Source organism: Ischnura elegans, chromosome 3, assembly GCF_921293095.1.
Source record: "Ischnura elegans chromosome 3, ioIscEleg1.1, whole genome shotgun sequence".
NCBI classification, from domain to species: Eukaryota; Metazoa; Arthropoda; class Insecta; order Odonata; family Coenagrionidae; genus Ischnura; species Ischnura elegans.
The window spans coordinates 7,629,185-7,644,173 of NC_060248.1; the positions used below are offsets into that span (position 1 = coordinate 7,629,185).

Genomic DNA, 14,989 nt, shown 5'->3' on the forward strand with positions numbered 1-14,989 from the left:
GCGGAAAAAATAAACGCAAAGCTCATTGGCGTCTGAATGCGGATAGCTGAGAAACTACTTGAAGACGTCCGTCTTCAAAATTGTGTCCACTTAATGCTGTAATACAAACGGGAATTTTCAAACTAGATTACTCTTGAACCAGACAAATTCAATCTAATGTCGCGTCGCAGTAGCAGTGCACGTTAAAGACCCAAATTCTTCTCGAATGTTCCGAAGTAGCTACGTTTTCTCCCGTGTCTCGCCTAAAATCGAGTTATTCTCGCCGGGATATCTGTGAACACAGCCGACGTTTTGACCATTGATTTCCTTTGGAATGGAAGTTCCTTTGAACGATGCGAAGGAGCGGCAATGGGGTCCCCTCTATCCCCGTGATAGCAGACATCTACATGGAAAGATTCGGAAAAATGGCGATCGGATCCTACGACAAGAAACCCAAATTATGGCTAAGATACGTGGACGATACATTCGTAATTTGGCCACATGGACCCGAAGAACTGCAGAGTTTCCTGAAGCACATCAACTCCCAGCATCCAGCAATACAGTTCACAATGGAGATGGAAAAAGATCGAAGAATCCCATTTTTGGATGTGATGGTGAATAAGAGGATCGACGGGAGTCTCGGCTACGAAATACACAGAAAGCCCACCCACACTGACCGCTATCTGAACGCTTTCTCACACCATCATACATCCCAGAAGGCTTCACTGGTGGCAACACTATTGCACCGCGCTTACAAACTCTCGGATGGAGAATCACTGGCCAAAGAAAAGGAGCACCTGATGACGACCCTCAAAAGGAATGGATACAACAGACAAATGATCCTGAAAAGGACTACGCAAGTAGAGAAACGCAACAGGACACTAGACAAGGAGAAGCAGCCAAATGAAAAGCCAGAAAGATACGCTACCATCCCGTACGTCGCCGGCACAAGTGAAAAGATCTTCAGAATCCTAAAGAAGAAGAACATCGTCACGAGATTCAAATGCGTGATAAAAATAAACCAGATTATTCCAAAACCGAAAGACAAGATTCCAAATAATCTCAACGAAGGGGTATACCGCATACCATGCTCATGCGGTAAAGCATACATCGGTGAAACATGCAGATCCATGAAGATCCAAAATCTCTTAGAAGCAACCCAACCCACTGTGCTTCAACCGAAGGTGCTCATGAATCAGAGCTTCTCATTGGTCGTAGATTTTTATGCACAGATAATGCGATCAGCTGTTAGTAGTATAGTCAATCGTAGAGTGAAATTTTTGTCATTTTTACTTATGCTCCCAACAAATTTCATAGCATTGCGGTTATAAAGTAAAATATCATTTGGTGTGAAATAAATTACAGCATTACTCATATCCTAATGTCAGATTATATTAATTTCGGAAATATACCTACATTTCAAATTATGTATCTTCCGCGGGGTTTCGTGAACTTAAAAAAAATTGCTGGAATATTGGCAAGATAACATTAATAACTGGCACTTGAAAACCTTGGTTCAAATTTAGTGGTAAAAAAATTAATATTTGAAATTTATAAATCGATTTTCAAAGATTGCCTCGCTGTTCGCGCAAAAAATTTACTTCGTATGAGAATGAGGTACTCACAACAATGGTTAGAGCAAATTTTTATGGATATGTTAGCCGATTAGCTGTAATCAATATTTATGGCGAGGAGTACGAAATAATTACTTCAATGGTAAATGAAGAGCAAACTTAGTGCATGTCCACAGTAATTTTATTTGGTACGACGCGTTTCAGCGACCTTACTTCGCTATCATCAGGTACAAAATGCCATATTTTCGTCAAGAAGTCATATATATATACAATCATGCAAATGGGAGGGGTATATTTATGAGTCGGCGGAAGTGGGAGAGGGTTTGGGGGGGGTAAAGGATGGGGGAAGGGGGTGGGGAGGTGGTTGGGATACGTAAGGATTTGGAGTTCGGTTGAAGGTTTTGAGAGGTGGGAGGGCTAACAACGGGGAATGACTCAGGAACTCAATGTCATTCAAAAGATTTTCCTTGCGTTTTCTCCTCCTGGTAATTTCCCATTGCTCGAGTGCGTCGAGCCGACGTCCTTTTCCTTCGAAGGCCAGTATTTTAGGCTGGAAACTGCATGAATGGTTCTCGTTGATAAGGTGAGTGGCTATCTGGGATTTGGTGTCTTTCTTATCAAAACATCTTTTGTGCTCTGCTGTCCTTACTTTGAAATTCCGACCAGTTTGTCCTACATATGTTGAATCACATGAGTCGCAGCTGATTGCATAAATGCCGGATCTTAAAAGAGGGTCCAATTTATCTAATGATTTGTCAAATAATTTTTTAAGCGTCACTAGGGAATAAAAACAGAACTTAAAACGGTCTCTCGGGAAGCACTTGGAAACTTTGTATGACTCTTTACCTACGTATGGTAGCTTCACCCACTTCTTTGTGTTTGAGGTCTGCTTAAGGTCTGTGATTTCTTTAATGGCTTTTTTCTTTCGTGAATTCTGCAATATCCTTTCAATTAGAATATGCCGAACACCGTTGAATACATAATTACTTCAGTTCAATAAAGTTTATTCTGCAGATTATCATATAAATAAAATATATTACACATTAACATAATAAATAATAACACGGATAAACACACACAAGTAAGCGCGGAACTGTTTAGACTGTTGCCTCTTCAACATTACTGGGGATGAACCCTGGTACCAGAATGGCATCGGCCCGGATTCACCCCAAGGACGGCAGGAAACCCATGAAACCACCATCAGGACACCACAGTACAACGAACTATATAAAATATAAACATACCAAGGACAGAATGTGTCGAGAGTAAGAATGTGTAAAAGTTAGAATGTATCAACATGAATAGATTGAATCTACCGTATATAAATAGTTAAATAAATCGTCTGTAGTCTTTCACTATCGCAGCACTATCTTTCTCACCATTTGAGTCTCATGATTGAATTCATCTCTGGTATTCCGTCGTTAACGGGTCTAAATTAGTTTGGACGTTATGAAGTGCAACTTCTATGAGAACGTTGATGCTAAAATGAAAACCGTGAACTCATTTGTGGAGGAATTCGAAGAGTTTACTGTTAACGAATTGTCCATTTCTCTTGACATTTAATCGGAAAATTGAAAATGAACCAACTCCACACGTCTCGACGCGTATGCTTCAGAACAGTCCGCTATTAGTGGTGTGATTTACCATCTATCTGCGACGATTCCACTTCATATGTTATTAAGAGGCAATCTAAAGGACTTTCAGTTGATTTATCCTCAACATTTACTATAATACATATATATAATCGTTAGGAACATCACCGAATAATTCCAATCAATTTAGCCAATATTTTCCTGAAGATTACCCTAAAAAGAACTAGGAATAGCCGGGAAAATAAATTAGCTAGATGTCACACGGCAATAGGAATATAAACATTTGGTTAGCAGCCCTAATTATAGCTCACTTCTCCGTGAAACTCACGCCAATTTGCTCGTGAGCGACGCGAGTGGCGAATTTTTTAAACCAAGTGTAATATGCGGTGGGTGATGGGAAATCTAGAGGGCGCTTTGAGGATCCTCCACTCAAGTATTCGTGATAAAATTCATTGCATCGGCATTTGCAAAGAATCATCTAACCATCTCCACGAAATGAACATCACCTAACAGCAGAGCGATGCTTTTTGTGCCGTCCCTCGGGAGACGGAGCTCACGGTGAAGCACGAAGAGAATACTGAAGAATACCACGGATAGACCCTCCTGAGAAGGGAGTGAATTAGTAAAATTGTCTCTTTAAGAGTGTTTCAGTCAGTACCCGTAATAGATTCGAGAGCATCGGATAAGGCCATTTCTCAAAGTATACTGCCTATGACGAGGTGAATTATTTCAAGTGACAATATCGAGGGGGGGTGAGAGTGAGTTATATTTTATTTGCGAAAGTAAATTATCGTATTCGTAGAGCTGTTGAATATGAACGTGAAACGTTCAATGAGTCAATCATTGCTCGAGGTAAAATACGATTGTGAGATTGAAATGAACCGTTCCCTAGAAAGGAAGCCTTAAAAATGAACCGTTACTCGCGTGCAGTAAAGCATATTCCCAACTACTAAAAGCAAAGGGTGACACGCCAATACAAATGCCTCACATAAAACCGTAATATTTGCCAAAATATAAGTTGATTGAAAATGGGCTATGGATTTTCCCTGATTAAGCTTCAACTACTAGTTACATCCGAAAGTTATGTATTTTACTACTGCATCTCAACTTGAGATATTTTTCTCTGATTTGTTAAAAAAAAATCGAGTTCAATCAAAAATTTGGCTTGAGAGACTATTTTGAAAATTCCAAAAATTTCGAATCGCGAAGTGGAACATGAGATTGAAAGTGTCGGTATCTTTTCAATCTGTGATTAATAATGAATTAATAAGGACTGTATGGTTCATTCCAATTGTAAGGCTGTCATCTATTGATCTTCCGAACGATGAATGTATTAGATAACTCTGATGTCATCCGAATCCGATCCCAAATTCGTAATCACAGAATAAGCCTCCTCGTACACTGCGAGGAATTGGGAAATACGTCTCTTCAGAAGATACTCCGAATTCAGCAAAGTTTGCAGTCTTTGTAAGAATGAAGCTGAAAGCATTGGAATTATTTCCAGTCGCCAATAACTAAAACAGAGCAAAAGCAAAACTCCCTAGCGATATTTGACGTCCACAATGAGATCGCTAAGTGCTGACGAGAATTTTAGCATTTAACTCTCGAAAAAGGATTAAGCGTAAGTTGCCATTAATCATTATTCCTCTGGGCTACCAAGACTATGACTGAAAGAGAGACCGCACTTACCAGCAATCGTCTGGATGGCATGATTCAGTCGAGTCATTCCGCGAAGTAAAAGGAGAGAGTTAATCTCACAGTATGGGTGTACTCAGTTGGGGGGCAGGAGGGGACAGATTCCCCCCCCCCCTTAAGAAGCAAATATTAATATAGTATATTTTGAAGAAATATGGTATCAGTATAACACGTGGAATTGAAATAAAAATAATTTTTTCAAGCATTTAATTTTTTTAATACTACGGCTTTCCCCCTCCCCATGTTGTGATCCTGGGTACACCCTTGTCACGGTGGTCTAGGGATTACTAGTGTCACTCTATGCCTAAACAGAGCACAGGACTGGATGCGGGTGAGGTGACGTCATGATGCTGGTAAAGGATGAAGTCAGGGATATGGACAAGTGAACAAAACAACCAGCCAACGACGTTTAATCTAGCGATTAACTTACCTATTTCCAGTCAGAATATCCCGAATGCACTTTAAAATGCATCTCACGTCCTGCCAGATGACTCATCCACACTCCTGGATAATTAATACTCACCGCTATGAATTGCAAATGCAGGCGCGATAAAAAATCTAGCATTTGGAGGACAAAGTGGCTATTCTAAGAAAACACTCACTTCATCCCTGTAAATAAAAATCAATCGACCTCCAAATGAGGAACAATATACGGAATGTTATGGAATTCCGTCTCCCTGAAAAAGATCGACCAATTGAAGTGACATTAATCAATGTCCTCTGTAAAATAAATCGGCATGCATGAAATTCTGCTAAAAACCCTTATCAAAATAACTGAAATCAAGTCATTATCGATTAAATTGTTTCATCTAACGTCTAGGATAACATCACCCAAACCAAACCGGTTTTAATGTTATCTTACGAAATACAGAAGCTACCATCTTGGTATGTTGAGCATTAGTACCTATAGCAGATCCCCTTGTGACATTTTCCGATCACTCTTATATGAAAAGTTGATCATACTACGATGAACAACTGTCGGCTGGCTGGTGGCAAACCCTCTTAGAGTCGCCTTAAAGTACACCACCGTAATTATGACCCTTTATGACCCAATGCTACTTCTAAGCAGCATAAAAAATGTTTAAACTTTCAGCTCTACTTAGGAGATACGTAGAAAATTTTACTCTGAAGTGTAAATTTTAATGACAAAATATTTAGCTGCCATGATAATTATCATTGAGTGTGAAATTTTCAAGTTTTCAAAATGAAAAATGTTGAAATTTGATTTCTCCCAGAGACAGCTCTGGGTTAGAAAGAGTTAAGGACGAATTCCCTTTCCATCTTAACTCCACGCTATCTATATTCAATTTCAAGACTCGAAAATGGCGTATTTTTCAGTCGTTGCAATTTACAACATTTACAGCTCCTGATAACGTGGGTTTGTGCGCCTTCTTGAAAAAATTCCTAAGCACCGTAGCAAGAACTTTAATAACGAATTATATATTGAAAAGTTAACATCAGCAAGTATCAGCACTCCATTAACCGTGAAAAATTCTACTGAAGAAAAATTTTACACTTGACCGGAATTCAAGACCGAATATTATGTAATTATGAAATGAAGATAGAATTACCACAGCATCTCGTGGAGATGACTTACTACTATTTGAAACATGAGTGAACTTCGATAGACGATTATTCCACCCACGGAAATACTCAACATTCCCGTTCTGTTCATCGAGAATAATTACAAATGATTGTTTAGGCGTTATTGGTATCGCTTATTGATTCATCGTCATTAACTATGCCCACCCTGGCGAACGAGGTATTCCTTTCACACAATATATCTAAGCACCGAATTAATCATGAGTTAAACATCGTTCCGGAATTTTCTCCCGTCTACAGTACTCATGTGCATGTACTCAAAAAAATGCAAAAAAATGAAAAAAAATTAACTTTGTACCCATCGCACAATCTGAGAATTATAACATTCGACTAAGACCAGAATTTCAATGCAAAAGCCCGATTTGAAAACAAAGCAAAAAACGTAAATTCAAAACAATATAATCAGGTGAGCGTTAAAGATAAAGTACCACATTCACCACGAGTAAAATAACGTTTCAGCACTTTCTCCCGCCTAGAGTACTGATTCGAAAGCAAAATAAATGCAGAATATTTAACTTTGTACCCACCGCAGAATTGGAGAAATTATAAAACCTGACTGAGACCAGAATTTGAATGCGAAATCCTGATTTGAAAACAAAGCAAGACACGAAAAATCACAATATATAACCAGATGATCGTGAAAGATAGGTGAGCAATTTTCGTTGGGATACATACCATCTTCCGCCTGAACACCAATATGAGAACCGCTACACTAAGAATAAAAGAACTTAAAAATAGCAATAAGGGGATGAAGAGAAAGAGATAGAGGAAAAGGGATAGGTTGCATGGGTTTCCTGTTGCCACCCAAAGGGGTACCATGCTAGCATCGTTGGAACCCAATTCTCGGCCTTCGTCATAGAAGCGACGAAGGCCGAATGGCCGGCCCAATCACGCATCTCGTATCTACACCTCTCATGATGATAGACACGAGAGACGTCCTACTGTGCCATGTTACAGCCCCGCCTTCAAAACAGGCGAATGAAAGGCTGCCTTCGGAAATGAGAAATGACGAGACAATATTAATATTTCCTTAACAATATTTATTACAACATGTAGAATCGCATATTGCTTACAAGCAGGTACAATACAAATATATTACACTATCATGTAAAAATTACAGAAAATTGAAGGTCACACAAAAGCATCCGTTAAACATCAGAAAAACAATATTCCACATTGAACCAAAAGAAATGCTGCTATATTATCATTAATGGAGGAATGGGAGTTTCATCGAATTTCCTAATGCCTTTAAGTGTGTGTTTGAGAGTCAAATTAATTGCCTAATATCTTTAATTGTCCTACCAAACCCATCAGCTAAATCAATTTATTCTCCCTCCACTTCTCTGAGGGGTATATACTCTGCACACTCCAAGAAGATATTTAATTCATTAACACTACACGACACAACGAATTTCGATAACGGGCGCGACACTAGATATACGATGTATTGAAAAATACTGTTAACGTAGCCAAGGTGATCTAAACCTATCAGAATTAAATTTCAATATCAGGGTAAAATTAACGAAAACTAATTTATCACAGCCACCTGGAAAAAAGCACACGACATACTGAATACTCAGTATAAGAAATAAGCACTATCGAAATTTAAATTAGTACAAAAATGAGAAAAAGCTATTTCTTTAACTATAATCTCGTCCACCTGAAAAAGAGACTACGCACTGTGCAAATTGCCCTAATCAAAGTAACTTCAAATGAGGCAAATATGAATTCAACGTGAGAGAATTCGCAATATCATCAACTTGGAGCAGTGAACAGAGCATACAATGTTTCTCTATAGCCCCGTCGGAGGGCCCTACTGCGAATAGGCCATGTCTCTTGAAATAACCTTTAGCACCCTACACACTGTGTGCCCTGGAAGAGGAGTCGATCCCTTACCTCGAATCATCTGCAAGGTCCCTCGGCGGAAGAACTCTGCTTTCCATCGGCGATCCCACGTCGCAATGCACTAATCACACAACTGACCATTTCACAAGAACACTATCACACTCACACTGCACTAATCACTCTCTTCTCTGCTGCTTGCTGCGCTAATGATGATCTCGTTGAAGGTGTTGGAAGTTGAGGAGATCGAAGCAACAATGAAGGTAAACGAAGGAAATTAATAGATAATTTAAGAAAATTATGCTGTGGGAATTGCGAATGACGAAAATTTATGTATAAATGTGTTCTCCGAAGTGAATATCGGGAGACTTATTCTACCTTAGTAAATAGTGAAAGTTTACATAGAATAGATAACCAAGTTAAAAAGTTAGAACCCATTCTTCTGATAGCTAGCAAGGTTTAGACACAGGCGATGCAATCGATGCGTTGAAGATGAAATGAAATTTAGAGAAAAATTGAAGACGAATTCACGAAAAAACTAGAAAATACAATGGACTTACTGAAGAGAAGCGAAGTTAAGCCCAATGATGCAGAAGGAATTAAAGATTACAGAATTAAGATTCCAGATATATATTCTGAGAAATAGTCTTAGTCCCCGAGAAAGATGCGTGCATTGATGAGAGCATTGGAGAATCCACGATTATATATATTAAGGTTTAAAAAAATGAAGGAAGATTAAGCAAGGTCAACATAGGCGAAAGCCGCTTTGGTGTACGAACATCAACGAGGTATAGAAAATCTCAGTGAAGATAAATTCAGTTGCACAGCCAGAAAATAGAGCATTGAATAAGAAATATAGTGAAGCAAAATGAAGGATAGCGATGAATTTTACTTTTTGAATTTACTTACGAGGTGCTACGAGTAGGAAAGGAGAAATCTTTACTGAAGACTCAGCTGGGAGAGCATTAATTAACGAGTAGAAGACTGAAGAAAAGACCGAGACACGATGAGCCCCAACACAGTAGCCTGAAAGGAATGGATTGAATGGATTTTAATACCTAATTTAACTTGAGTGTTACGATACAATTATTAAATACTAACAGTAGCATTCGATATAGATTATGTACGAGGCTATTATTGAGGCCCATGACATTGGCAAAGATTAAAAGACACTACGGAGTGAAAGTACAAATATTCACGAATATAGACGATAGCCGTATCACAATCACAAATACTTCCAAGTAAATTGTTGCAGACAATTGAAATAATTTTTCATCTTCGGCATTCAATAATCGACTTACATTTTCATAGCAGGAGACGAGGCAACCACGATGTCCTGGAATCCGCAGACACACCAACGCTTCAACTTCTACATTACGATCAGAGGCAGCACTCACGTAAGTTAACAGCACGACGGACGAAGAACCATAAAGAATTCGAAGTGAACGCTCTTTGCCTTATATACACATCTAGAGCCGTTGGTTGGGTGGAAAGGGGAGAGGGTGGGGAAGGACAGGGGTCCGTCTAATTCGGCGTGAACACTCTAGAAAAATTGAATTGTAGAACTCTCGTTGAATGGTGTCTTTTTTAAGGATAATGTGGATGGGGTGGGAGAGGCCTTTCAAAAGTGGAGAAGATGACGACATTCTTGAGAGCTGGCGTCTAACAAAAGACAATCACACGATCATCTATCTCTCCACCAACCTTACTGCAAATTAAAAGGAGCTGCATGCAGTCCGGCCCGCTTACCGATAGCCGTCAAGAGGCCGAGAGCGCGTTCGATGACTGCTAGGTCCCGCACAACCCGAAAATGCACCCTCCGAATGCTTAAGCGGAGAATTGGATATCGTCCGATTCGACTTGGAGGCGAAGCAGTGGAAGCGAATTTTTGGAAGCAGTGGAAGCGACGCCTTCACGGAATAGCTGACAATGCTGATATGAACAGTATTTACCAGTTATTTTATTCATTTATTTAATACCTTCGTCTTACGCAACATTGGAATCTCTGAGTTCAGGTGCAATGTGCCTGACAAGCACAGATGTAGAAAAAACATTAACTCTTAGCATGGCCCAGTGGTACACTTTTAAGTATTAAGACACCATTATTAGTGTATTAGAACACTTACATATAGTCTTCCGTGCTTTGCATTGACCCCTTTAAATGCCGTCATGAGGGCTCGGACCGATCCAGCAAGGTGCTTTTTAGGCCATCAAGTATTACTATATGTAGGGCATTGTAGCGCGTAAATTATTTAATTAAAACATTATTTTGCTTAATTATGCTGGATAATCTGCTACAGATCCATCGCCATAAATTCGAAAAGTTAAAGACTGCATAGAGTGTGTTTACACAAAATGCTACCATAAGCGTCAAGGGTCCAACCCGCCTAGTGAAATGAAAGAAAGCCCGCGGCTTTCCTGTCAGATCCATTGCGCCAGACGGAAGCTTAATAGATTCTTCACACACAGCAGTAACAAAAACGAATATTTTTTTTTAATAATTACAAAAACGTGATATGAGCGATATTTCGAGTTCTTTTAATGATCGGGCAGTCAATATCCTTACAATAGCCCTGCATTTCTTCATGCCTATTCCATTGAAAAATAGGGTGATCACCATTTAGGCCAAATGCAGCTGCCCATATGCCCTTCGAGGTGTTAATAAGGTAAAATTATTACGTGTTAATAAGGTGTTTGGCAGGGGGTGACAAGGCATCGGCTTTCAGCATGCAACATGATCCCCGATTAGTTGTAGGTACGCGGTGTCTTAATGTTGAAGTGGCAGTGGATGTGGAAATGATGGAGGGGGGGGGGAGTTTGGGGGATAACCCCACCCCGAGAGCTCAGAGAAATTTTTAAGTTTAATCCTTTTTAATTAGTGGATTACTATTACTTATACAATAAAGTTAGGATTAATCAAATATCCCTCAGAAAGCTGTAAAACTCACCATTTTCAACCAGTAATCCTAAAATTCTTCTGGAGGGGGGCCCCCGCAACGCCCACTTACCTTACCTTATGCAATACCCCAAACACCCCTAAGTATTATTTCGCCTAAAACCCCTCCTAGGCTTAATTCTTAGCTGCGACCCTGTAATGTAGGACTAGGGCAGGTAATCTGCCGTATACATTGAATAGTGGAATAATGGCAGGCATTGTGCATCACTTTAAAACGATATCAACTTTTCCCAGCCAAATGGTTGTCTCCGGGGAATTTCAGGTACATACATTACATAGTTTACATCAGTTACATCAGGTACATTACATAGTTTCAAGAATATATAAATCACTTTATTCCGTCATGACATTGCTCGATGGTTTGAAATTGGATTTCTTTCGACGGGGCGTCCCGCGGCTGCGTTCGTCTGTCTCGTTCGGTCGTCGCGGTTAAACGCCGAGGCAGAGACAGGGTGGTTTCTTTCGGGCGTTCCGGTCGCAAGACGGCGGGCGGCGCGCCGGGCCGCGCGCCGCGGCGGGCCGACAACATTGTTTTGAGCACGAAAGGCATTTCAGTAGCTCTGCATGTCAAGAAGATAGCTTAAAGCATAGTGGAAATAGACGACGATTCTCTCCTGTTACCTCATGCCTTCGCAATCAACGGTGGGGATATTTTTTTTCATTTTTAAAGCCATGATTTTCATGAAATGGTCATCTTCATCGTCTTATTTTTGTTGTTTTCTTAAGTCTTTAATTATTTCCAATGTCTCCCTTGCCCTCTCTTCAAAATTTTCAGCCAGCCTTGAAGTAATACTTACCGTCTTCCTCAATTTCGTACACTTCTTTGTGTTATCGGAGTCTGAAGTTTGCGCTCTTGAATCGTCTGAATTTTGTCTCTCCCTAGTAATTCCTCTATCAATTATGACAGAGGTTCTTTGACCTAATTGCTCAAATGCGATGCCTTCTTCCTGATACGAGTGCTCGAATATCATAATTATCTCCTGAATCTCTCTCCGTAGTATTGCTCTGTGTTCTGAAAAGTACGGTATTCATATATCTTGTCCGAATTCAAATTTGCCCTTCAAATTTCATACTGGAAAACTCTCCATTTTTCCTTACCTCCTTTTCTGTTTCACCAAGTCTAAAAATGACAACTGCTTATACAACAGCCATTTTGACGTATTTACAGAAATATCAGAGCCTGTCCCGAGCTTTTGCTTTCACTTGTATTTTAAGGAATCACCGCTAACATTTTTCCACCTTTTTTACAGTCATCCAATGCATGAAAAAAATAAATATCAATTAGTCAACTAATGAAGGAATACTCTTTTTCAGGTATCTTGCTAGAGGAGAAACCTTTCGGTCACTGAGCTTTGCATTCCGTATTACATACAGTTATATGAGTGTGATAATTAAAGGAACACTAAAAGCACTGAGTAGCCATTTATTACCTTTGTTTACTATCCTCACTAAATCATAAGACTTTGAAGAAGAATGCTTTGGATTTTTGGGAGAGAAAGAACTCTCCAAATTGTGTGTCCCCATTGACGGAAAGCACGCTAGAATATTCTATCAGAAAGCCAGCGGATACTTTATCTTTAACTACAAGGAATACTTCTCTATTGTGTTGTTAGCCATGTTTGATACTAATTGTAAGCTTGTAGCCACAGATGCCGGATCACATGGAAGAGAAAGGGACAGTGGAATATTCTATAAATCAAATATCGGAAACAAGTTCTATCTGAAAAACTTTCCCGCCAGATGAAAGACTTCCCGTGTGTCTACATCCACATCCACACACTACTCCGCAAGTCGCATAAAAGGCGCGTGGCAGGGAGTGTTATGACACCACCCGTTTACAGATAAATAGAAATTCTCTAACGAAATTACGGCTGGAATTTATCAAAGTCCTTAATGGTTCGGAGGAAAAAAGAATTCCCATATCATTCCATTCGGCAAAACATTGAAATTTATCCCTTAATTATTCGCTTCTCTGTACAACCGCAGCAGTTTTTGACGAACCGCGCAGCCTTCCTTTGTATTTTATTCAGCTCACGGATTAAGTATTTCTGCACCGGATCCCATACGCTCGCTTCATATTCAAGGTGCGATTGGACGAGTGCGAAATAGCACCTTTCTTCTACTTTCTCATCCGAAAATATCCCCAAAATACTCTTAAGGAATCCTAATTTCTTCAGGGTTATGCCGCAAGTATTCCTTAAATGTGTCACCCAAGAGAGGTTCGAGGTTATCGTAACTCCCAGGTACTTCACTTCGTCTGTTACCTTTATGTTTATACCGTCCACAGCATAAATATGGTTAAAGCTGGAAGAACTTCACAAAAAATGCACCGACAAACTCAATTGAAGTATGACTCCCCACTATTGGTTCCACAAATAATTTTGCGATAGATGACAGCATCGTCAGCAAATAAACGTATTTTACTACTAATTCGGGACCAGAGGGAATTAACGAGCAAAAGAGGGCCGTTTACGCTTCCTTGTGAAACACCCGATTACTTGCGAACACCTGTTACTTTAACTTCATTAGTGCTTATTCCGTCAAGACCTACTTTTTGTTAACTACCATAAAGAAAGTCGCGTATAATCCAGTTTACCACTGTTTCGTTGAATCCGCATGACTGTAATTAGTATAAAAGTTTATTATGAGGTACCGTGTCGAAGGCTTTCTTAAAACCTGGAAATAATGCGTGAACTTGTCTTTTCGATTCTCCAGATTTGAGAACGCCGTGAAGAAAGAGCGCGAGCTGTTTTTCGCATGATCTACATTTTCGGAATCCGAGCCATCGAGGAAGTTACGTCCGTCCAAGTCCCTATCATGATATTGCATGCATAGTTTTATAAGCTTTTCCTCCATATTATCGTTGGAAATGAAGCGTTTAGATTAGACAAACACATAATGAAGCCATAACAAATTAACATCTCGGGCGGACAGAGCCAAGATTACGTATATTCAATTACAGGTTAATTCGTGTTCGTAGAGTAACGGAAAATGCACTTGGGCTGCTGAGCCAAGTTTTTCTTGCGCTTCATCCACCAATATCGATAATCCCTTAAATATACGTAACATTGATAATGAAAGCATACATTCTGCATAATTTATTGAGGGATGGTTATTTAGAGAGGCAACAGCGGCCAAAATATGAGCACGAGACTAATGTAGACCCGCCAGGAAACATTGTCCCTTTAGGAAAGACTAGGGGCTTCGCTGGATAAGAAGGTTTTGATCTAAGAGAGATTTTAATGAAGTTTTTCAATGAGGAAAGAGCTTTAAATTGGCAGTAGGATCGTTAATTTCGATTCAGGAGCATTGACTCACCCATTTTATATGAACGAAAAAAGTGAATTATACGTGTGTCAATAATATAAACATATTAAAAAACATTAAAGAAAATATTTTTCTCACTTTTTCCATGATTTTCCATTATTCTCTAATTTCTATGCAATCAAGGTCTAAGTATTCTACTTTATAGCGTAATAATTAAAATATTTATCCTGGTGGTCGTAAATACGTGCATATTTCCTTGCTTCTTCCATCAAGAACTCGTCGTTTCCAGCAGAAAATTAGGAAGCCACCCATCAGCTCAAAAAGGACGACCAACTGCACGACTGCCCGAAACGAGGTCCACGCAAACTGCCGTTGAGCGCGACGGCCGAGCCCGGCCCGGCTCGGCGAGCCGCCCCGAAGAAACCACTGCAATGTGTAGTGCCACGGCCGTCTTTAAACAGGCCGGAGGGATGATATTTGGC

The 14,989-nt window shown here is 39.7% G+C and overlaps 1 protein-coding gene across 1 annotated transcript; it reads left to right on the forward strand.

Annotated features, from left to right (window-relative positions):
* Nucleotides 1-404: 404 nt before the first annotated feature.
* LOC124154910 lies at nucleotides 405-1,310 on the forward strand. The gene has a single exon (XM_046528683.1). It carries the CDS (start codon nucleotides 405-407, stop codon nucleotides 1,308-1,310), a length of 906 nt encoding a protein of 301 aa, XP_046384639.1.
* Nucleotides 1,311-14,989: the final 13,679 nt, after the last annotated feature.